At 47.2% G+C, this 24,071-nt stretch overlaps 1 protein-coding gene across 1 annotated transcript in view; it reads right to left on the reverse strand.

Moving 5' to 3' along the window:
- The window catches only part of PER3 (period circadian regulator 3), a 58,216-nt gene extending 36,034 nt beyond the window's left edge, over positions 1 to 22,182 (reverse strand). The window contains 10 exon segments of the mRNA XM_078450582.2: positions 199 to 304; positions 4,487 to 4,643; positions 4,897 to 5,003; positions 6,564 to 6,642; positions 8,457 to 8,599; positions 12,425 to 12,473; positions 17,903 to 18,104; positions 19,549 to 19,664; positions 21,006 to 21,151; positions 21,575 to 22,182. Of these exon segments, the coding sequence (XP_078306708.2) occupies positions 199 to 304; positions 4,487 to 4,643; positions 4,897 to 5,003; positions 6,564 to 6,642; positions 8,457 to 8,599; positions 12,425 to 12,473; positions 17,903 to 18,104; positions 19,549 to 19,664; positions 21,006 to 21,151; positions 21,575 to 21,753 (1,284 nt within the window). The 5' untranslated portion in view covers positions 21,754 to 22,182.
- Positions 22,183 to 24,071: the final 1,889 nt, after the last annotated feature.

Genomic DNA, 24,071 nt, shown 5'->3' on the forward strand with positions numbered 1-24,071 from the left:
GTGCGTTTCAGTCAGGAACAAGATTAATAAAACTGAATTTAAAAAACAACCAGGAAAACAAAAACTCCTGGAACGCAGACGGTAAAGATTTCTCTCTCCTTGCGGTGTACCTTTGTGAAGTGACTTCACTATGAGCAAATGTTAAAATAAAACACGACTATGGAAATTTTGTGTTTGCTTTTTAAAATCTCTCTTTACCTGTAAGAGAAGTTTGTGAATTTGTTCTTGCAATTCTGTTACATCTTTGTCATTATGGTTCGTCTTTTTTATTCGGGTCGCGAAAACATCCTCATTCAGCGGACTCCTACAAGGTGCCAAGTGAAAGATGGAGTCAAGCAATTCAAAATGAATTTACAATAAAGTCTAAGGTGATTTTTTTTTTAATTTTTAAAATTAAGAAAATTTTTTTAACGTTTTCAGGGACAGAGAGAGAGGGAGACAGAATGGAAGCAGCCTCCAGGCTCCGAGCTGTCAGCACAGAGCCCGATGTGGGGCTTGAACCCATGAACCGTGAGATCATGACCTGAGTAGAAGCTGGATACTCAACTAACTAAGCTACCCAGGCACCCCATGTCTAAGGTGACCTTTAAACAGAATGTTCAAATAATAAATCTATACTTACACAAAGTAACTCTCTGACTTCAAACAGAAAATATAAAGCTAAAATTCCATTTATGGAGGCAGAGAAAATACTAAGAAACAAATGAGACATTAAGAGGCTTCTCTGGCTTGTCTAGAGCTCTAATCTTTCTTTCCGCAATTGTGTCAGCACTGAATTTGTAGAAACCTAAAATCAGTGACGAGTAACCTCTCTACCTACCAAAGTATCTTCACCAGCTACTGGTTTCAAAATTCAACGTTAACTGAATAACCTACGCTGGGAATTTTAAGACCCTAGGTCTGCCAAACAACATTTAATGTTTAACGTACCCAAGCACTTCAGTTATGTTATAAAGGTGGTTCTGCCACCCACCTATTGGTGAAAACGTGGCTGTCATGGTACCCTTAGTCTTGTTTATAGTAGAGCCTTTTAAAACTACTACCTGAACACAGCCAGGGGCAGAAATGCCAGCAGAAATCATCGCGAAGAAGGGAAGGAACTGACTTCTATGCAGGAACTGACTTCTATGTATCTTTTATAACACACAGCAAGAATAACATTTTCTAAGCCCTTCCGACGCGCCAGGCACCGTTCCAGATGCTCTGGCAAGTATTACGTTGAAAACTTGCCCGAGGTCACCTAGCTGGTGAAGTCTAAGCAGGTATTCACAAAGGGACCAGAGCCTGGGCTCCAGAGTGCACGTTTGCTACGGTGGTATACTGCCTCTCGGTACCTGAGTAACTAAGGTACCACTGTACTGAGTCAGGCATGTATCTCCTGAGTCCTCCAAACCCTACAAAGCAGGAATCATCATGACGCCAGAGAGGTCTGGACCCTTGCCGAGTCACCTGACGCAGAAGCAGTAGTCAGGGTTCCAGTCGACATGCCTGACTCCAAAGTCAACGCGTTCCTTTTTCCATTCTGCCATAGCCACTGTTTCTCGCAACTTAAACACACAGCCCAATTCCCTAAAAACTGAGACACTGTCCCAAAGACAGAAGTAATTATCCACAAACCACAGGATGTCGGCAGCGTCCGTCAGGAAGAGCTCTGCCTCCGGAGACCGCCTCCCTCTTTGTCCAGACCTCCCCCCCCCAACCGGCAACGTCGACTCCCTCAGTGCACAGACCGTGGATGGTGCCAACCAATGCCTATCAGCACAGCATCGCGCGTGTGGTACGTAAATGGCAAACCATACTGGAACGTACAGCCTGGCACACTGTATGCGACACTCCATTGGTCTGTTGCCTGTGCCTCCCGCTGCCACACGAGCACTGTGGGGTGAGGCTCTCTGGTTGATTTTGTTCACCTCTCCAGTGCCTCCAACAGTGCCTGGCACGTACAAGCAGGAATACGTCAGTGAAGGGGCAGGCTGGTTGAATAAAGTACATCTGATTTGTGATCAACACATCTGTCCACTGTGAGCTTGAATACCTTCCAAAAATGTTCGGGTTTTATTTTTCAAGTGAAATTCCGAAATGGAAACAGGGCAGACTGCTTTGTATTATGAGATTTACATATTCCTGTTGGTGAAACTTTCTACAAAGGGAAGTTGTATGTTCAATCACTAATCATGTAACTCAAGACGATTAATGTGGAGGCTGCAGAGACAGGGCCTTTGTGGGGCAGCGGCAAATACTGGGCAGCACCAGGGACGGAAGGAAGGCGCACGAGGAGTCAGGGAGAAAACCTGGTTCTCGTTTGCACTTTACAACTTCCTCCCCTCAGTGACCTCTGCCAGGGTTATTCTTTCGCCGAACACGGATTTTAAGTGTAGAATGAGAGGAAACAGCACGTAACCTGCCTGCCCACAGACAGTTAGGGTCCCTGCTAACTATCCACTTCCTGCTTCAACTGCCACACTCTCCAAAGCTCTGCTCACAGGTGACCGTGCCACCTCCATGTCCTGGCTCTCCTGCTACGTTAGGGGCCCTGTGATGGTAGAGGGGACGTCTGTCTGGTTTACCATCTCGTTCTCAGGGTCTAGCATGATGTCTGACACAGCCAGGGATCCCTAAGCACTTGTTAAAATCATTTTATAAACACTATGGACAATTACCTTACAATCATATTACAAGATTAATACTTACTAGACTCTGAATACTTCTCTTACATAATTCTGAAAACTGAGATGCAGATTTTTTTTTTTTTAAATCTGCAGACGTGGGGAGCACTTGGATATCAGTTAATAGTAAAAAAACTGAAAGGACACTTGGGGCATCTGGGACGTGGCTCTGGCACTGACAGGGAGGGTACGCAGACCAGTAGACAGACAGACGTCTCATGAAAGCAATCATACCTGCCCTGGGGTTTCTCACAGTCCTACTAAGCAACCACCTGCTTATTTTCATTTCCCCGCAGGTTTTCCTACCAGAAAAAAAATGTCCTTTCTGACCAACGTGAATAACACTTCCTGGGCAGTCATATTTCTTATCCTAATTATTACACTAGTTCCCTAGCACAAATTTGGTCTCATGAGTTAGGGCGGCATGGAGCCCACTTCTCTGCTTAGGGTTCCAGATCTGCTCCGCTGAGGGCCGAACCCAGACGTACACCGACACAGGAGGACCTTGGGACCTCTTCCCGCCGCGGCTAGGTGCCCTCTATTACAGTATGAAGACATGCCAAAGTAAGTCTTACCGGCAGACCTACTGCTCCCAGTTTTGCGCTCATGTGCACAAAGCTGTACAACAAATCACAGAAGACAGAATTAATTTCTCAATCTCAGCAGGATCCTGAAGAGTTAAGTATAATTTCCGTGTTTCAAAAACAAAGACTTCACAGTCTTTGTGAAGAGCCTACGGCCCAGTGAGAAATTTGCAGGTCAGTTTTAAATTTTAAACCAAAAAGTCAAGGGGCTCGGAGTATTTTAGGGGACAGGAATGGCGGGGCAGGTTGTTTCAGGTCCATTTCACAAGGTCCTGTCACACGGACGGGCGGCAGCCATGCTGGGCAGGAAAATAAAAACTAAAAAGCATCTAATTTTTAAAAAAATAAAGATTTGAGGGGCGCCAGGGTGGCTCAGTGGGTTAAGCGTCTGACTCTTGATTTAGGCTCAAGTCATGATCTCGCGGTTCATGAGTTCAAGCCCCACATCAGGCTCTGTGCTGACAGTGCAGAGCCTGCTTGGGATCCTCTGTCTCCCCCTCTCTCTCTGCCCCTCCCCCCCACACACTCTCTCTCTTAAAATAAATAAACTTAAAAAAAAATAAAGATTTGATAAAATGGACACAAATAAGTGGAATTTGACACCAGAAGCTGATACAAAAAGTTTTACACACTCAGTAAAGAGAACTTTAAAATTCAGAAGAGAAAAAAAACCAAACCCCTTATCTCCCCATTACCTTACACACAGCCAAAATCTGCACTTTAATGTATTACCTTTCTTCTTATTTTTCCTGTTTTACAATGTTTGTGTGTCTTTTGAACATGTTATGACCATATGGCATCAGCAATTTTGTATGCTGCTTTTTAAGTCTAATCTATTATCAATTTCTCATGTTATATAATCTTTGCAAAAATTTGTATTGACCAATAATACAACATGTCAAATATTCCAGAACTTTCTTAATGATGGGCATATAAGCTGCTCTAAGTCTGTCATTATGATTGAACAATGGTGCAAAAGATGTCTTTTCTTTATAAAGCTTTTCTGTATTTAGGCATGTTCCCTTAGACTGTTCCCATAAGGGAATCATGAGGTCAAAGTGGTAGAAATCTTTTAAGGCTCTTGACGCATACTGCCACACTGTATTCCAAAATCACTTTAAAAACATTCTGTGCTTTATTCGGTTTATGTGTCGATTCAAAGGGTGTCAGTGGGTGGAAGAATATTATTTGGTAAAAAAAAGGCCTTCTATAAAACACCAACACTGATGGACTTACGTTCGAACTTTATGCCGACCGATGATGAAAGAAACCTTCTGGCTCCACGGGTTCACAAAGCTGGACCAGCTGGAGTCCAATATGACGTAATCTCCATTTTGGGTACGGAATCCAATGGGTGAGTGTTCAAAGGGAGGGTGACCTGCATACTTCAAGACTAAATAAGATAATATGACGAGATTAGAATTTATTTAACGCAGGTATTTATTGCAAATGGCTGTTCCCAGGCATTTAGTAAGGTTTTCAGAAATGTCCAAATAGAGAAGAAACTGTTTTGGCAGCTTCAACACACTGCTTACCTGTTGAAGGGTGAGCTGTAGTGATTAGACCGTAAGAGGAGCTCTAACATGAAATGAAATGGAGAGTCGGAGCAGATGAGCAGTTGCTCCTGTAAAGAAGCAGGCCCTCACCTTTTTGGTGTATGGCAACCATGAGAGAACGGTCTTCGGGGTACACATACGCCAAGATGGATGTCCCCAGCAGATCCTGAGGTAGGTAACCCAGCAGAGACACCGCTCTGGGGACACACACAGCACGGGCAGCATGTTACACGCAGGAAGCAATTTTCATACTTTATACGCTTTTAAAAATACTTTTTTACTTAATTCTAAATACGAAAGAAAAAACAGGTACGCGGAAGATGTCATTACCGCATTTATAAGAGCAAACCACCCGAGTGCCCACACTGGGGAAATGGTTACACAATCTAAGAAATGCTGGTCATCGGACAGAGTGCATCAAAATCACCCGCGGAACTTGCTACAAGACGATTCACAGGCTCACCACAGGCTAAGTCAGGGCTGCTGGGGTAAGACCAGGAATCTGCATTTTTAGCAAGTTCCTCGGGGGTCTCTGATGCCCCCCTACTTAAAAAAAGTTTACAAAGATCACACCATAATGCAGAAAAATGTTTATGATGTCAAATGAATGGGGGGGCTACAAATTTACACGGCATGGTTAAGACTGTGCATAAGCAATGTCGCCTAGAAGGTGATGACAGACAGACAACCGGCACGCAGAAACGTGGGCAGGATGCAGGTTCATGGGAAAGCTGTGAATTCAGACTCTTCAGGATGACTTAGGAAGACTCGACCCCATAAATATTTTCTATGTGTACAAATGCACAAATACTTTCTCATGCAATAAATGTAAACCGTTAAATATCTCCAGCTAAATGTTCTTACTTTCTACAGATGACATTATACAGAGTATTTCACTGTTATTGTTTAGTTTCGGGCTGTCTACTATTAAATAAGCCTATTTTCAGATGTTAAGATTTTTTAAAAATCAAAACGAATAACTATCATAACCGTGCCAGCTTTTCTGACTCTTTTGCTCTACGCTTACGTGTGCCGTGGTGCACCGATCCCCAGATTTTCACATTTCATGAATAAGTAAAATTTAAAAATAAATGTGGGGGAAAACAGAGGGTACTCATCAGGGGATAACAATGTTTCTTTTTTCCAAATCAATTTATTTAAAAAACAATAATAAGGAACAACTACTATCTACTATCACTCTTCTTTAAGACTCTTTTAATACCAAAAAAGTAGAAAGGACGTAAGTTCAAAATAAGTAATAATGTTTTAAATTAAATAAACTTACCTTTACCAAAAAAAAAAACAAAAAACAAACACCTGTTCTTATTTTTCCTTTGTTTCCCCCCTCACTTCAGACTAATAAACATTTCATCAAAGCCTGGTTGGGGAAGCCCTTGTCTGGTGGAAATCACTTTGGCACAGGAAGTAGGAGGCCAGAGTTTTGGTCCCATTTCAAACACATCACATACTATGTGGCCAGGTTCATTGTCCTCTTGTGTGAAATGGAACAATAATTAAGTCCTGACTTACCTAAAGCAGACTATTGTGAAATCAAACATAAATCTGAAATCAAATTTAAATCTGAGAAGTAGAATATGCAAACTACTTATATTAAAAATAAACTGCAAACAGAAATCAAATGGCAATGGATAGATGTCTGTTACATAATGTAGAAGTATTTAAACATAATGTAAACGTTCTCACATTTTTCTCTATTTTCAGAAACAAATGTCTTTCAGGCCTAAAGAAGTACTTACCTTTCGTCTATTTCAAGAAAAACACACCCTGGGGTGTGTGTTGTGGTAAAAATTCTTTTATCCATCGGGATTCGAGGAGCTATAAAAAACAGAAAGACTCACCTAAAGGCAAATATCTAATTAGTCATTTACTTAACTAACCACTTACATTAAAAAGGAAACAATATCTCTATATGAAATGATAGAAATGTCACTTAGGGCGCCTGGCTTTCAAGTAGCCAAAGCTATGGTTAAATTATAATTTTCATTAACTCCATTTTAATTAAGTCAAAATGCAATGCCTAATAAAGTTAATTTAATTTTCTTTCTTTCTTTTCTTTTCTTTTTTTTTTTCTTTTAAGGCTTCCCACCCAGTGCAGAGCCCAATGCAGGGCTCAAACTCATGACCCTGAGATCAAAACCTGAGCTGAGATGAAGAATCAGAAGCTTAACTGACTGAGCCACTCAGGTGCCCCTAAAGTTAATTTAATTTTTTATTTTTTTAAATGTTTATTCATTTTTGAGAGACAGAGCATGAGTGGGGGAGGGGCAGAGAGCAAGGGAGACACAGAATCCGAAGCAGGCTCCAGGCTCTGAGCTGTCAGCACAGAGCCCGACGCGGGGCTTAAACGCACAAACCGTGAGATCAGGATCTGAGCCCAAGTTGAATGCTCAACTGACTGAGCCACCCAGGCTCCCTCCTAAAGTTAATTTTAAGTAATTTGTGTACATGAAAAGCTTACTCACCACAAAGAATCCAACAGTCAAAGCAAGGGGAAATTAAAGGTCAGGACTAGAAAGCGTGGTTGTATTTGGTGGTTGTGTGTAACTGAGCACCCTGGATTTGGTGTCGGCGTGATTCGGAGATTTCAAATCTATGTAATATAATTGGTGTGGCCAGTTCTGCTGTAATTCATTTTGCAAGTGGTGTGATTTGAAATCACGCACAATTTCATTTGCAAGACACGAGAGGTGAACGGAGTCACCCACGAATACACAAACACACGCACACCCCGCAAACACCTATGGCTACCTCTGTGCGCTGCGTGTTACGAGCCATGCCCGTCCACGTCCGACTTCAGACAACCTTCCTTCCACCCCCCTCCTTCCACAGTAACTCAGGAGCCACGGCAGGTGCCAACACCCACAGCCACAAGCCACCGTGGGGCTTTTTCAGGGTGAGGTGCCATATTTACTGCAGTGACTGTGTATTTCTTAACCATTTAATGTGTAAAACCATTACTGTTTTTATTAGATTCCTGTCTTATTTTTAATGTGCAGTTAAGTGTTTTGAGTGTTGTGCCCCTAAAACCCATTTTTCCCATAAGCCCTGTGGTTTTGTGCGTGTGTGTTTGGGGTTTATTTTGCACAGGACAGTAATTTTTAAGGAAGCAGATGTCAGGTTACAGCAGAACGGACTGTAATTGCAAATAATAAATGTAAGCTACTTCCGTACTAATGCATGAATTTAGAAATGTAGTTCTGCCATCCGAAGATATAAACTATAGTTTTTACTCAAGGGATTTCAAAACACTTAAAAAACACAAATTCGTTTTTGTGATGTTTCTGTGCCACACTTTCTATGCTATTTCACACAGGGCAGAAGCAAAAGGCCATAGGACAGTCCCCAGTACAGAAAGGGTCAGAGGATCACGTATCTGTGGCCAAGTCTGTGCTTAGACCCTTGGGCCGTGCTGCTGCCTTGAAGGAGACAAGCACGCAAGAAGTCAAGGGTAGTAAATACACATCAGGGAAGATCTGCTATATGCTACAGATGCCCACAGAGTTCGGGGCCAAGCTGAAGCCTTGAGAGCTCTTTTCTGGTTCCACAGCTCAGTAAACAGGCTTTCATGTGTTCCCACCTGATGTGCTGACAGGTTAGGTCTGATCTAAAAGCAGACACTCCGGACTCACCTTCATAACCAGAGTGAACTTTCTCCACCAGGGTGAGACAGCACGACTCAGGTTCCCGCTGGGTAGAGACATGTACGCGCATCAAATAGGGAATAATCCGGAATGGGTAGTAACGCTTCTCTTGCTCTCTGACTTCGCCTCCACTGGAAAGAATAAAAATGATGAGTGCCTGTCCTCATGCATTCAATTAGCCCAACGTGAAACCAGGCAGGAGAAATGTCTTATTGGTAATTTCTGAGAGAGACAGATCAAGTCTAAAACGTTTAAATGTGTTTATTTTAAAGAGAAGAGAAACATTAGTTTATATTTTCAATACCCAAAGGCAATTATGCTTATTCATTATTCAGAGATAAAGAGGTCTTATGGAAAGCTGCCCGCCTGGGTGGCTCAGTGGGTTAAGCATCTGACTTTTGGTTTTAGCTCAGGTCATGATCTCGTGGTTTGTTGAGTTCGAGCCCCACATCAGGTTCTGCGCTGACAGTGTGGCACCTCTGTCTCTCTCTCTCTCTTCTCTCTCTGCCCCTCCCCAGCTCTCTTTCTCTCAAAATAAAATAAACTTATATATAAAAAAAAGAGGCTTTATGGAGAACCAGCTTAGTGAGTTAAAACGAACCAGCCATCCTGCGACTTTCCCTCTGACCGCCAAACCCTAACTTCCCAATGTGACTTTCCGCTTCTTCCAAGAGGGACAGGTGTAACTACCTATCTTACCTCATGCGTCTAAACCAAGTACCACATGACAGAAAACGGGGCTCCTTGTGATCGTGCCCCCAAAGCCAGTTCTTCACCGTCCCTTCCTCTATCTCTCAGGGGACTGACCCAGTCTTACTGCTTCAGCCACACCTGATGGGCGCAGGGCCCTGTGTGCGGGTGAACACTCCTTACGTGCCTGCCTGAGCCGGAAAGCAGGGCTGCAACCTGCTGGCCAAGCCCCAGCCCCCGCTGCGGGGCACCTCCCTGGGTCGGGCGGCTCGACTCCAAGACTGTCACCCTGTTTCACAGCTCCAGCTGCCCAGAGGACACTTCTCCTTGGATACGACGGTCCCCTTAGTGTCCATGTGCCCACAACTGAATTCATACTCCCTTGTTTCTACCAGTCACATCCCCTCTCCCACCGTCGTTGACATAGGTGTCAAACGGTCTGTGGTGGCCTAGAAGCTCCACGTCCGTCCGTGGCCACGTGCACACGCACTCCCACCCCCACCTCGCTCACTCGCCTCTCTGCAGACTCCGGCACCTCCACCAGTGCCCCCACTCTCCACCACGAACCCGCTTCCGCCACTGAGAAGAGGGTGGCCTTCCCTGGACCCTGAGCCACGAGCTGAGCCTGTGTCTCCCGCTCCCTCCGACTTCTGTGTGTGCATCTCCCAGGCCCACCCCGCCATGGGGTTTGCGATGCCCTGTGTGCGCAGGCGACCCGAGTCCCTGTCTCCAGCCCGGAATTCTCCTGCAACTCCAGACTCACGGACACACGCCTGCTCAACACCACGAGTAGATTCCCAACAGGTAAGGCGAACCTAACTTGTACTCTTGCCCTCTGCTCCAGGAAGCTGCCTTCCTAGTCTCCTCTGCCCCCGCACACGGCGACTGGAGCCAAAGACTCTTGCGCCACCTCGACTCAGCCTCTATTTCACACCCCAACCTCGTCCGTGGATAAACTCCAGTAACTCTCGCATACAAATCCATCCACGATATCCAAGACACTTCCGCATCCCCTCCCCCTGTGCACCTGCTGCCTGTCGCGCCCACGCCATCCCCAGCACAGCGCCCAACGCGGTCCTTTTTTAACACCAATTACCAATTGCCATCCTTCTGGAAGATGAAACTGAGAATGCCTAGAAGCCATGATAAGCCTAGCCACCTCCCCGCCCCCCACCGTGCAGAGTTGGCCTCCGGATGGTGATGCCACTTCCCAGCACGAGGAGTGAGGGATCCTTGGAGAAACAACTGACTCCATGTCTGAGGCAGGAAATGTCTGGGAAGAGGCTGGGTGGGACATCATCCCTGAAGCCAAGGAGGCTGTCACCGACCACAGGGGCGCCCTCACACGGCCCCAGAGCTAACCCGAAGGGGCTCCGGCTGGCCACAGACGGGACAATTTGAGCATCACAGACATTAATGGGAACCTTATCTTTTAGATCCCATTCTGAGATGCCAATGGAGGAAATGATGCACGATCTGAGATTCTGCTTCAGAATCATGGGGAGGGCGGGCTGAGGAGCAGGTGGTGGCAGAGGTGACAGACCACTGGCCGTGGGTTAAAGTTATCGAGGCGGAATGGTAAGTGCGTACCAGTCCACCGTCCTTTCTCCTCTATTTCCCTTTATTTTGCAAATTCCAAAACTAAAGTTTTCAAATAAATGATAGACCTGAACAAAACGTTTCCTTCAGAAGTCAAAGCTCCCTGTTTCTTCCTGTCCTTCCTGCTCACCCCCTCCTGTGCTCCAGCAGCATTTGCTTCCTTGTCACTCCGCCCACAGGCCAAGCATGCTCCGCCCCAGGGCCTTTGCACTTATCTGGAACACCCTTCTCTCAGAGAGGTGTGGCTCACTCTCTCACCTCCTTCAGGCTCTGGCTCCAATCAGGCTTCTTGTTAGAGAAGATTCCTTGACCCCCCTGAGAACACTAGTAATCTCTGCACTGTCCAGAATTCCCTTACTCTCTTGCACTGTTCTACACGGAACTTACCGCCAGCTGACACATACACATGTACCTGTTTATTATTGGTACCCCCACACACAGAATGTAAGGTCCATGAGGGCAAGAACTTTGTACCTGTAGCCTCGCCTGGCTCAGAGAAGGCACACGGGTATGTTTACTAACAAAACAAACACAAACAGCACTTACTACGTGGTAAGCACTGTTCTAAGCTCTTCATAAGAACTCCTCTGTAAAGGCCTGAATGAACCAACACAGCCCTCCCTCCTGCACACCTTCCCCGGGGTATCGCTCCCCCAAGTACTGGAATACGATTAGCTCAAGTTCCCCCAACCCCACAGAGCGGCCGACTAACCCATTACAAGGCGTGTTCTCTTTAGTTTTCCACACGTCTGGAGCATTTAGGAACTTTAGTACTAATACTGGGAATCATAACATCGTTGAAACACGTTTTCTTTTTGACAAAGTAACATGAACAAATTATAGTAAAAGTCACCAATGACTCCTACCAGAAATCAACTACGATTAAAATTTTGGTCTGTTTTCTTCTGGTTCACTATGTCTGGATCTTTTAAATCCTTCCCTTGAACAGATCTATCTTACTTCCTTTAAAGTTATTGAAAATTTCAAAAACTCGGGGCGCCTGACTGGCTCAGTCGGTACAGCATGTGACTCCTGATCCCAGGGTTGTGAGTTCAAGCCCCACATGAGGCACAGAAATTTCAAAAATTAATTTTAAATGTGACCAAAGGACAAAAAGCAACAAAACAAAACAAAACCAAAAACAAAAAACAAAAGAACCTAAAACAATGGCCATTTGACAGTTAACTTACCATCCAGTGGTTGAGAGAGAGAGAGAGAAAGAGAGAGAGAGAGAGAGACAATGCCCCTCCCTGCATCACTGGCTAACAAGAATCTCTTTGCCCTTTTTCCTGATTGCATTTTTATGTAGGTAGGCATTTTGTGAATGTATGTCTCTTCCCAATCAAAATACAAACTTCTTGGGGTGCCTGGATAGCTCAGCTGGTTAAGCATCTGACTCTTGATTTTGGCTCCGGTCATGATCTCAGGGTTGTGAGATCGAGCCCCGTGTTGAGTTCTGTGCTCGGCATGGAGCCTGCTGAGTTAGGATTCTCTCTCTCTCCCTCTCCCCCACTTGCTCTCTCTCTCTCACACTAAAAAAATAAACAAAATACAAACTTCTGATGGCAAGATCGGAGTCCTAGATGAATCCGGAAGAATCTAAAAAGTACCAAATAAAATCAGAACATAACCCACCATTCCCGGCCCCCACAAGCCCCAAGACTTACCGGATCCTGCAGAAAAAGGATTTCACTGGAGCAAATTCGTACTGAGATGCTGCGGGAAATAAAGACAAAGTGATACTCACCCCCTCCCAGAGCAACAGGGCAGAGCAGCCCCTCCTCGGTGAGACAAACTTGAACTATCCCCAGACAATAAATGATTCTTTCAAAGGAGATACTCTTGGGGCTCCTGGTGGCTCAGTTGATTGAGTGTCCGACTTCGGCTGAGGTTGTGATTTCAGAATTTGTGAGTTCGAGCCCCGCATCCGGCTCACTGCTCTCAGTGCAGAGCCTGCTTTGGATCCTCTGTCCCCCTCTCCCTCTGCCCCTCCCATGTTCACGCACGCTCTTTCCCTCTCTCAAAAATAAATAAACATTATAAAAAAAAAAACAACAAAGGAGGAGCTACTCTTGAGATGTAGTCACATCCAGGATCTTCCAGGGGCTTTCCTATTCTAGCAGTGGCTCTCAGACTGAGGGCACTGGACTGAGGTCTGTCCCTTACTGCTTCCCGTGGTCCATCCTCTATCGCTGAAACTGCCCGTGCTCATCTCTCCGATATCACTGCAATAATCCGGTGACACATTTACTTTGGTGATAAAACTCTATTTCACTGGAATAGTCTGGACACACCTCACGGATTGTCGACGTCGACAACTTCCCGCATTTAGGTGTATGACACATACATGTCTTTCACTTGTTTCTTGCCTGGAATAAAGTCCCCGAAGTTGGGGCCCTGGGCCAAGTGGTACGATCATCTGCCTCTCACTGTGTACTGTCCCACTGACAGTACACAATTTTATTGCTTTCTGCATGAATTTTGTTGGTTTGTGAAGTGGTAGTGCAGCAGCGTTTAAGTTTGCCTCGATCGGGGGGCTGAACCTTCTCCCCGGTGTTTGCTGACTATTTACGTCTCCTCTGCTTACAGCTCCTTAAATTTATCTTTTGGACATTCGCTCACTGGGGTGAAAAGTCCTGGGGCGCCTGGGTGGCTCAGTCGGTTAAGCCTCCGACTTCAGCTCAGGTCACGATCTCACAGTCCGTGAGTTCGAGCCCCGCGTCGGGCTCTGTGCTGACGGCTCAGAGCCTGGAGCCTGTTTCAGATTCTGTGTCTCCCTCTCTCTGACCCTCCCCTGTTCATGCTCTGTCTCTTCCTGTCTCAAAAATAAATAAAAATGTTAAAAAAAATTTTTTTTTAAATAAAAAAAAAGTCCTTAGTCATAGGAACAGAGGAAATGCTTAAAACCAAGATGTTTTAAAAAGATACACTGAAGGAGCACACACAGTGAGAGCTCTAAAGAACCAAAATACTGGGACTCCTGGGTGGCTCAGTCGGTTGAGCATTCAACTCTTGATTTCAGCTCAGGTTGTGATCCCGGGGTCGCGGGTTCCAGCCCTGCGCTGGGCTCCGTGCTGAGTGTAGAGCCGGCTTAGGATTCTCTCTTTCCCTCTCCCTCTTCTCCCCTTGTGCTCCTTCTCTCTTCTCGAAAAAAGAGAGAGAGAGGAAACCAAAATACGGAAAATGGTCCAGATCTTTGCACTTCTGAGCAGAAGAATATAGGAAGAGTCAGAAAATGGGCTTTTGAATGATCAATGAAAATGTACTTGATTAAAAATACACACACACACACAAACTCCTTTTAAAAAGGCACAGATGAGGGGCGCCTGGGTGGCTCAGTCGGTTAAGCGTCCGACTTCAGCTCAGGTCATGATCTTACACTCCGTGAGTTCAAGCCCCACGTTGGGCTCTGTGCTAACAGCTCAGAGCCTGGAGTCTGCTTCGGATTCTGTGACTCCTCTCTCTGCCCCTCTGCCTCTCACTCTGTCTCTCTTTCAAAAATAAATAAACATTAAAAAAATTAAAAAAAATAAAAATAAAAAGGCACGGATGATCAAAGTATTAGAATTCAGAAAACTATGAAAGTTCCAGTCCCGGAATTCTGAAACCAGAACACTGTTCTCACAGCACGTCTGTGAGAAAGAACGAGAGCGGGGGCTGACCGGGTAGGTTTACTGAATTAATTCCTCTGAGACATGTTAACGGTCCTACCACAGAAACTACCTTAGCAAAGGCTCGGGTGAACTTATGGAGAAATTACAGCAAGATAAGCATGTTTCAAAAGCATCCTCGATTTTTTTGAGATGATTTCTGTGAACAGGACTCATTCCTTAATGCCACTTTCAAATGCCCATTTTTGTGTGATTACAGATCTCATTTTATTTTTAATGTTTTATTTATTTGACAGAGATGGAGTGCAAGCGGGTGGGGGGGCAGGGGGGGGGTGGATAGAGAGGGGGAGAGAGAGAGAGAGAGAGAGAGAGAGAGAGAGAGAGAGAATCCCAAGCAGACTCCACACTGTCAGCCTGGAGCCTGATGTGGGGGCTCAATCTTATGACCATGAACTGGACCAAAATCAGGAGTCGGGACACTTGACTGAGCCACCTAGGTACACCCCCAGATCTCCTGTTTTAAAGTTACATGGGGCGCCTAGGTGGCTCAGTCGGTTAAGCGTCTGACTTCAGCTCAGGTCACGATCTCACGGTCTGTGAGTTCGAGCCCAGCGTCGGGCTTTGGGTTGATGGCTCAGAGCCTGGAGCCTGCTTCCGATTCTGTGTCTCCCTCTCTCTCTGCCCCTCCCCCATTCATGCTCTGTGTCTCTGTCTCAAAAATAAACGTTAAAAAAATTTTTTTTTAAATAAATAAATAAAGTTACAGCCACAGGGACTCGGCAGTCAGGAGGGGCAGTGGTTCAGAGCACGGACTCTGGATTCACACCGCCAAGGAGAAACGTGGCCCCACGCTTACTGGCAGGGTGACCTCAGGTGAGTCACTTAACTCTGTGCCTCAATGACCGTAGTGGCCAAGAAGGGGAGCAGCTCCCGGCGTCAGGGGACGGAACTGACCACAGGCCACAGCTGCTGTCCCCGGGGCCCCGTATCCGATGTCCGCTCCCAGCCAGCGCCTGCACACAGAGCGAGACCGAGGCAGGACCAGTCCACGGAGACGCACGGGTCCTCTGGCGTGTGCCTGTGGCCTGGACTTGCCTTTGACTGCCTGGCCAAGCCTCCTCCTCCCCAGTCCTTGTTCCCGCTCTTTCCACGCGCGTCAGAGGAGCGCTGTGGGCTGAGGGCAGCGCTCCCCTCCTCCCACGCCCTCCCCCAGCGAGTCTCTTACACAGCTGACCCCGCCCTGACGTTTGCTTTCCAGCAGACCCAAACTAACACAGTTAGCTTACCTGTCAAGCGAGGACCATGACCGTGTCTATACCTCATAAGGTTTTTGTGGAGATTAAATTAGTAACCCACTGAAACATGAAGAAGAAGAGTCCCTTTCCATAGATGGTAGCAATGAGGATGATCCCCTAATGCTGCGGAACATTCCAAATACCTGCTGCCTTCCCCACCATGGGCGAGCTCGCGTCTGCGTCAGTTAACAGGCTGCCAGGAAACTAGCATTTCACGGGGAGAAGCTAGCCGGCCTCCACAGTTCACGAAAGGACAGGACTCGATTTAAAGCTCAGACCCCTGATTCTTTGCTTAAAATTCTTTACACACGGGAAATACTGGAACCCTACCGGAGGGCAGACTCGTTTGCACTACGTATATGTAACACCAGGCACCTGAACGTAACCGCATTCTCTAGGGGTCACGTAGGACACAGCCCGACTGTAGGATCTCAGGTAGTAGATGTGAGCCCGTTATCACTTCCACACCTCGGCTGTCACAGTGAATTCTTGCTTTTGGAAGCGTGCGCTGAAGGAACAGTGGTCAGAGCCTTCTGTGAGGGCCGCGCGACAAACCAAAGTGGGTATGCGCTCAGAGGCCAGGCCAAAAGCGGACGACGGCTGAGTTGATAGCTTCCTCTGTCCCCTTAACGTTCCAGGAGATCAGAGGAGGGGACAGGAGGTGGCAACACAGGCCCAGCCCGGAAATGGCTCAAGAAGGGTTGGAATCGCTGGGGTGTGTGAGGCAAAGCACCGTGTGGCTAGTCACTGAGATGGGCACCGTCTCTCCATGGAGGAAGCCAACTTTTAGATCCAAAAGACGATTTCAGGGCATATTTATGTTTTCACACGGAGGGGAAATATCACAGCAGCAAGTATTATGCAAAGATAACACGGTTGAAAAGAACAGAGACTGGACAGGCCAGTTGGAGGAGCGGCATCGGGTAAGCGGGAGGACTGGCACACAGTGCCCTACACCTGCTCTGTTCACAGCTGTGTGTCAACACCCTGCATCCTCCCGGCCCACAGTGTTTGTTGAATACATGTTCGCGGAGTGGGTCAATGACCAATAAAAGCAGAGAAACAAAGGTGGACAATTAAAGGTTGAAAATACGTGTTCACGAAACAGGAACAGAAATGAAATCCACATTTTCAAGTGACAGGAAATGAGGAAGACAGGTGTGCGTCCTGAAGCTTATACAAACTGTACACAAAAGATGGGGCAAAGGTCTGTCACTGGAAAAAGGAGCCTGTAAGTGCAAGACTGTTCTCCATTAGACCACGTATGCACTAAAAAATCGGAATGGGCACAGAGTCCTAGATTTGCAAGATGAGAATGTTCTGGAGGTGAGTTTCACAACCATGCCAACATACCTAATGCTATGAAACTGTACACTTAAAAATGGTAAGATGGTAAATTTTGTTATTTTTTTTTACCATGATAAATCAAATTTAAATTTAAAAAATAGAGAAAAAGGCTTGGAATCAAGAGGAAAAAGTTGATCTATATACCACGCTCTTTGAGATACACTAACAAAGGATATGAAATAAGTAATAACGGGTGGCTGTAAAAAGAAGTAACGACTTATTTTAAAAAGCACACAGGACTGAATGCCACAGAGAAAACTGTGAACAGGCATCCCAGGTTCAGGAAAATAAGCATGTCAGAAGGAAAACAAAGCAATGAGATTTGTGAACTTTTAGGGGGAAGCAAAGCTAGAATGGGAGCCGACCATGAGAAGTTTATCTCCAAACAAAGCAAAGAAATAATGAAGTCAATTTAAGAGAAAAAAAATTTAATTTTATTAACTTAGAGGGAACAGAGTCTTCATAACAATAACCTGGTATTGAGTTACGCAGGCCATCACACCATGTGTATGATATATAACCTACATAGTTAATCAACTTGACTAAATGATAGCATATTGATTGGAACTTTTTGTCAAGAGAAGCATTTAAAGTGCTGTTTTCGTCACATTGACTTTTTATTTACTTTTTAATTTTTTTTTAAGTTTTACTTATTTTTAGTAATCTCTATGCCTAACGTGGGCCTTGAACTCACGACCCTGAGATTAAGAGTTGTGTGCTCCTCTGACAGAGTCAGCCAGGCACTCCACATTCTGACTTTTTAACATAAAGAGGTAAGAAAAACCATACAGTTTGCAGATTCAAAATAATGTGTCAATTTTGGTCCTATCTCTCAAAGAATGAAACTGATCTTTACGAGGCAAGATAAACATCTGAGCATCGGTCCCGTTACCTCTTCGGGTCCAGCTGTTCCAGAAGGGAAGCTGAGCGTGGACAGTGTGTGCACAGAACACCCTCACATCTTGAGGGGCGAGCAGTTCAACAAAGTGCGAGGACTCCAAGAAACCCTTCTTACAGTTCAGGATCGAAGTGGCCTGTTCAGAAACGTGCACTAACCTTCCAGACAGAAATGAAAACACTGCCACAAAGGTATCCTGTAACAAACATTGGAGATGAATGCCAACACTGAGATCCTTACGGCAATATTCCCTGAAAGGTAAACTTCTAGACTTCTAACGTGATCAAAAGCTTAAAACACGCACACATGTCCCACGATGGCCATGTAATTCTCCAATATACAGCTTAACCATCACGTAGAACCTGCATTTTACCTCCTGAAGGTCTGATTTCTATACCAAAGGATACACCAGCTCCTCCCATATCTATTAAGCATGCATGTGGCACATCTGCTTCTGATTCCTTCTCGTTTGCAAACCAGGGGGACTGTCCTCTCTTCACCAACAGAGAACTCTAGGCTTTAGGACCAGGCTCGAGACTCCCCTCCCTGAGACACCGTCAGTACAGAAGAATAACTTCTGATTTGTCCCATCGGACATGTGGAACGTTCATAACGGGCCACGGTTTGTGTCTGCGATTCCAGCACCGGCATGCCTTCCTGTCTGGCTTTATTTTGGAGATCTTAAAGGGGAAATGTTTTCTTAAACTTTTCAGTGTGTCTCACATCTCGGCCACACCCGCAGCAGTACCATAAACACCTCTGTCAGTGAAACAAAAGCTACTGTGGTTTTAGCACAGCTCATGTTCTGACAGGACAAAATCGTTACGTTACAATCACGCTGAAGTCTAAACATGACTTGAATTAAAAATTAAGTAATCTCGGGGCGCCTGGGTGGCGCAGTTGGTTAAGCATCCGACTTCAGCCAGGTCACGATCTCGCGGTCTGTGAGTTCGAGCCCCGCGTCAGGCTCTGGGCTGATGGCTCGGAGCCTGGAGCCTGTTTCCGATTCTGTGTCTCCCTCTCTCTCTGCCCCTCCCCCGTTCATGCTCTGTCTCTCTCTGTCCCAAAAATAAATAAAAAAACGTTGAAAAAATTAAAAAAAAAAAAATTAAGTAATCTCCATCGCGTCAGTAAAGGGTGCGGTTGAATTACTCGGTCAACATGAAGAGATTCAAAACAGATACACTAAATGTCTCTTCCAAAACGTTACCCAAAAAATGACAGCATATCAACTCACCTGTTCTATAAAATCCAGCTGTTAACAACTTAAAGTAGTAGGTACTGGAACTAAGAATGTTATAAATACAAATTAACAATTCGGGGCTTAGAATAAAATGAGGGCAACCGCTCTGCAGTTTATTTTTTTTCCTCTTAATTCCAGAAAACTCAGGGAAGCTCGGGATGTTGGGGCACCTGAGAACCAAAGCACAGAGAACCACCACTCGCGTGCTGCCTCCTGGTTTTAGGTCCATGCTCTGGCGAGGGCCATCATACTACACAACACCTCCATGGTAATTTGCTTCTAGCCTCAAATAGTGGTTTCTGCAACTCCCAAGTTATTAGGTTTAAAAATCTACATCTGGATAAAGTCGTTAGGAAAAATCACCCTGGTTGATACGGCAAAACTTGGGAATCCTTACTGTGTTTTTGGAAGCATGTTCTGAAGCAACCGTGCTCAGTTCCTCAAGACTGTACCTGGTCACATCTGCTCGAGGTGCTCCATCCGGACGGAGAATCTGGAAAAATTCACTGTTTGCTAAGAAACACAAGAAAATAAAGAGGCAGTCCAGTGACAACAGTATCTTCAGGAAGGAAGTTTCACTACCGTTCAAGTGGGCTCGTTTTTCAGGATGAGGACACCTCAGCGTGTTTTCCTCAAAACCACAGCATCATCTTGCACCTAAAATACTGACAGTTGTACAAACCTAAGCCTTGGAGTTTCAGGATTTTTTGCTGTTCCACATTGCGAGGAGCAGGACCCACTGAATGTACTAAAACCGAAAATTTCGAACACATACACGTGACATGTTTATGGCAGAAACATTACTTCAGTACTCAAGAACTGTGTGTCCTACACGAAGTCGCAGAGATTTATGCTAATGAAAATGTGTACTTTATGAAATCCCTGGAAACGAAAAGTCAGAGATAAAAAGGAAAAGGTGTTTGTAATTGTTCATTTTTATTTTGGTAGATTCCTGATATATCATGAAGGCATCGGAACAGTATGTGGATGACAGCGAATGGGGAATTGCATTTCGTCAAATGTATTTTTTTCCCCAATAACCTTAGAAGACAATGATTTTTTTTTTAATGTTTCACAGAAAGTAGTTTTAACTTTTATTTATTATTGCGCGACAGAGAGAGAGAGAGTGAGCATGGGAGGGGCAGAAAGTGGGGGAGACACAGAATCTGAAGCAGGCTCCAGGCTCCGAGCTATCAGCACAGACAGAGCCTGACACAGGGCTCAAACCCACAAACCGCGAGAGCATGACCTGAGCCGAAGTCAGATGCTGGACCGACTGAGCCATCCAGGCACCCCAGAAGACAATGATTCTTTAAAAAGTGAGTCTTCAGGGGTGCCTGGGTGGCTCAGTCGGTTCAGCGTCCAACTTCGGCTCAAGTCATGGTTTCACGGTTTGAGGGTTCGAGCCCCACATCAGGCTCTGTGCTGACAGCTCGGAGCCTGGAGCCAGCTTCCGATGCTGTGTGTCTCCCTCTCTGCCCCTCCCCTGCTCATGCTCTGTCTCTCTCATTCTCTCAAAAATAAATTAACATTAAAAAACATCTTTTTTAAAGTGAGTCTTTAAAATGTGCCCAAGTGTACTCTCCTGCAGCAAATCACAAAATATGGCACGGGCACTAAACAGCAGTTCCTAAACCATTACGCAAAAAAGGTTCCTTCTCCTGATGTTCCTAATTTGCACACCTACCACACTACTAGAATCAGTGTAGACTTCCTCCTCACCCATCCAGCACCATAAAAAGCTCAAAACATTTCAGGGATTAGAACCACACTGACAACTCTTCCTGCTCGGCTGAGGTTTACGAGCAAAATGATGTACTTGCACCACTGGACTTTCCGTCCGGCTCGTTTTACCTTGCACACTGTGTACACAACGAAGGGCATAGTTGAGGGCGTCTAGAGTGCTCGGCTTATTGGGTCTCTCTGATGGGAAATATTTTTTCATTTCTTGGACAACCATCATAAGCTCTTCGGAAACTCTGTTTCGATCTTGCCGTTCACTGGAAGATTAAAAAACAAAACTTGACTCTCTCTTTGGATGACAAGACCAGCCAAAGTTAGTTCACTGCATGGCATTCCAGGTGCCCAGCAACTTTCTAAGTGCTCACCACCGATCAACTCATTTAGTTCATGGGTCTGTAATGGTTTGACAGCTGTGGGATCCCAGCCCAAGAAACAAGGAGTGATCATCAAACATTCTCTGTTCTTTCTCATTCCCACTTGAGCCCCCACTCCAGCTAAATCCTTAACCACTCCTTCCGTACGTGTGGTTCTCTTCGGGAATTCTTCAGTTTCCCAACGGATTTCATCCGGAGTCGTCCAGTATCCCCCTAAAGCTTCTCCTAGGCTCACAAACAAAGGAATACAAGGGTTTCAGCCCTCCTTCCCCGAGGAACAACGACGCAAGAATCACGGTGTGTCACCTGTTGCTGCTCTCCGCGCATGGGCTCTGCAGGTGGTACTTCTGGCTCCACATCTCCTCGTGTCCTTTCCCCAGGGCCTCAGGGTCGCAGGCCCGTGGTCCTTCAAGTTCCGGAGGCCCGGTCTCCCTGGAGTCCAGAGACTTATGGCTGGACCTTTCCAGATCTTCACAGGGGTCCATCTTTTGCGGGGCGGCCCTCAGTCCGTTGCCTGCCGCTCACTCTGCGGGCAGCGGCAGACCTGGATTCCTCATTTCTGCGCGTGCGGTCGCCGCAGGGAAAGCTCCAAGTCACCGGGAGCCGGCGGCCACCGACCCCGCTCACCTGGAGGAAGTCTTCTCTGCGGGGTCTCCATGCAGTCTCCGACGGCCCCGCTCCAGGAGGCAGACTGGGGGCGACACAGGGCACGAGTGTCCAGGGAAACGGGCGGCCTGCTGCGGGAGCCGGACTGCAGGAGGCCCCTCGGCGCCGACGGCTCCGCAGAAACCGGACCCCGGCAGGGAAACTTCCCGCGCAAAGTTGCGGACCCCCAGGTTCCCGGCCCGGCACCGTCCGGCCGCCGGCCCAACGGCACAGGGCGGCCTCGGGGGAGACCTCCCGGCCCCGGCAGAGCACTCACCCGCTGCCGCAGCCGCTGCCGCCACCGCTCGCCCGGCGCGAGGCCGGGCCGCGAACCGTCCCGAAGCCCGCCGCGTGCCGGGTGGCCGCCGGCGCCGCGCCCCCTGCGCGCCACGTGACGAGGCCCCGCCCCCAAGCCGCGCGATTGGCCGCCGCGGCCAGCTGTGCGGGCCTCCATTGGCCCGGGGGCGGGGCCTCGGCCGGGGCGCCCGGGTTACAAAACCCGAGGCGAGTGGGCGGGGAAAAGACGCCGACGCCCTTTACGTAACGCTGGTCGGAGGGTGGAGCCCGGGCCGGGAGAGCCGAGCGCTCCGCCCCTTTCACGGCACCGGGGCGGGGAGGTGAGGTGGGAGGGAAAGAACAGCGGGGCGGCTGGAGCCAGCGCGGCAGGGATAGGGCGCTGGAGCCGCCAATCACGAGAGGGCGGGACCCGGGCGGGGTGGGCCGGCCTCCACGTGAGGGGCGGGTGTTCCGGCAGGCGGTCGGGCGCGCAGGTGGCCGAGGCGGCGCGGGCCGGGTCGGGGACAGTCCTGGGGGGCGGGGTGGGCCCCACCCGGGCCCTACCCCCACCCCCACCCCCTCCCCCACCCGGGCGCGGGTAGAAGGCTCTCGTGGTCCGAGCCTTTTTCGCGCCTTCTCGGGTTCCCTTATTTGCGTTTTGCTCAGCCTTCCTGCTTTCTCGCCCTTCAGCTCTTGAGGCTTGGAGGACCCGGGCGGTAAAGCAGCCCTCCGGAAGATCAAAGCCGTTTTTCAGAAACGGAATTTTGACGACGGACTTCACACGTTGCCCCGGTCTTCTTTGAGTGACAGGTTGATTTGGCAACTGGGGGAGGACAAGTGTATGTAAAAAACACTGTCAGAAAAGGAAGGTGCAGAGAAACCCTTTTTAAAAATGCCAGTCTGATGGTTTTTTTAGAACGTGTGTTAACTCAGCCCAAGGGCAGAGCTCCGCCCCTCTCCAGTGCCTGGCACATCAAAAATCTTCAGTGTTTATTGGATGAATGAAAGGAATTGTATAGAAACGGGGGCGGGGAGTGAAGTGTGGCAATTGTTTATATCATGTATTGGATAATCCACCTCATTTTCCCAGATGATGGCAGATCTCACTGTCCTCTTGTGTTTTTGTCAAACTGCTTTCGAAAGCACATTTATTGAGTGGATTCTTTAGGCGGGGATGATTCCGGTCCCCGAGAACGCCTGGTGGCACAAGTCCCTGCCATTCAGGGCGCCTACATTTTATGAAGGCGTAAAACAGGAGCAAGTCCGTGGGGGTCAGAAAGTGGAAAATACTGTGTAGAACAGGAAACAAGCTAATGGGACGAAGTGTGGCTGGGACAGGGATGGAGGGTGAAGGAGGCAAGAGACACATTATCCTGGTGACTAGGGAAGCCTCTCTGAGAAGGTGAACTGAAACCTGAGTTTGTGTATGGGGGAGGGGGAGGGAGCAGAACGCACCTGCTGAAGCCCTGACAGCACGCGTGCTGTTAAGGAACAGAAAGGCAGCATAGTTTGCCTGGAGAATAGACAGAGGGAGGAGGAATGGTGTGAGGGGAGGTCAGCCAGTTAGGAAGAGCCGGATTATAGTTCGGGAACACAACTTGGATTTTCTTCTAATGGTAGTGGGAAGGGGAGGATTTTAAGCAAAACAGTGATCTGTATCAACCAGAATGCCACACAGGAAGCAGGTAACAGGAAGCTGTTAATCACGAGAAGAGGCTGAGGACGGCTCAGACTAGGGTGGCACCAGCAGGGATGGTGACAGGAGCCACTGGACGTGGGGTGCGTTTAGGGCACGGAAACTTGCCAAGGAGTTGAATGTATGTTGTGAGAAGAGAGCGTGATCCAGGGTGGCTCCTGGGTCTTTGGTGTAAGCAGTGCTGTG

Source organism: Panthera onca, chromosome C1 (assembly GCF_046562875.1).
Source record: "Panthera onca isolate mPanOnc1 chromosome C1, mPanOnc1 haplotype 2, whole genome shotgun sequence".
Lineage (NCBI taxonomy): Eukaryota > Metazoa > Chordata > Mammalia > Carnivora > Felidae > Panthera > Panthera onca.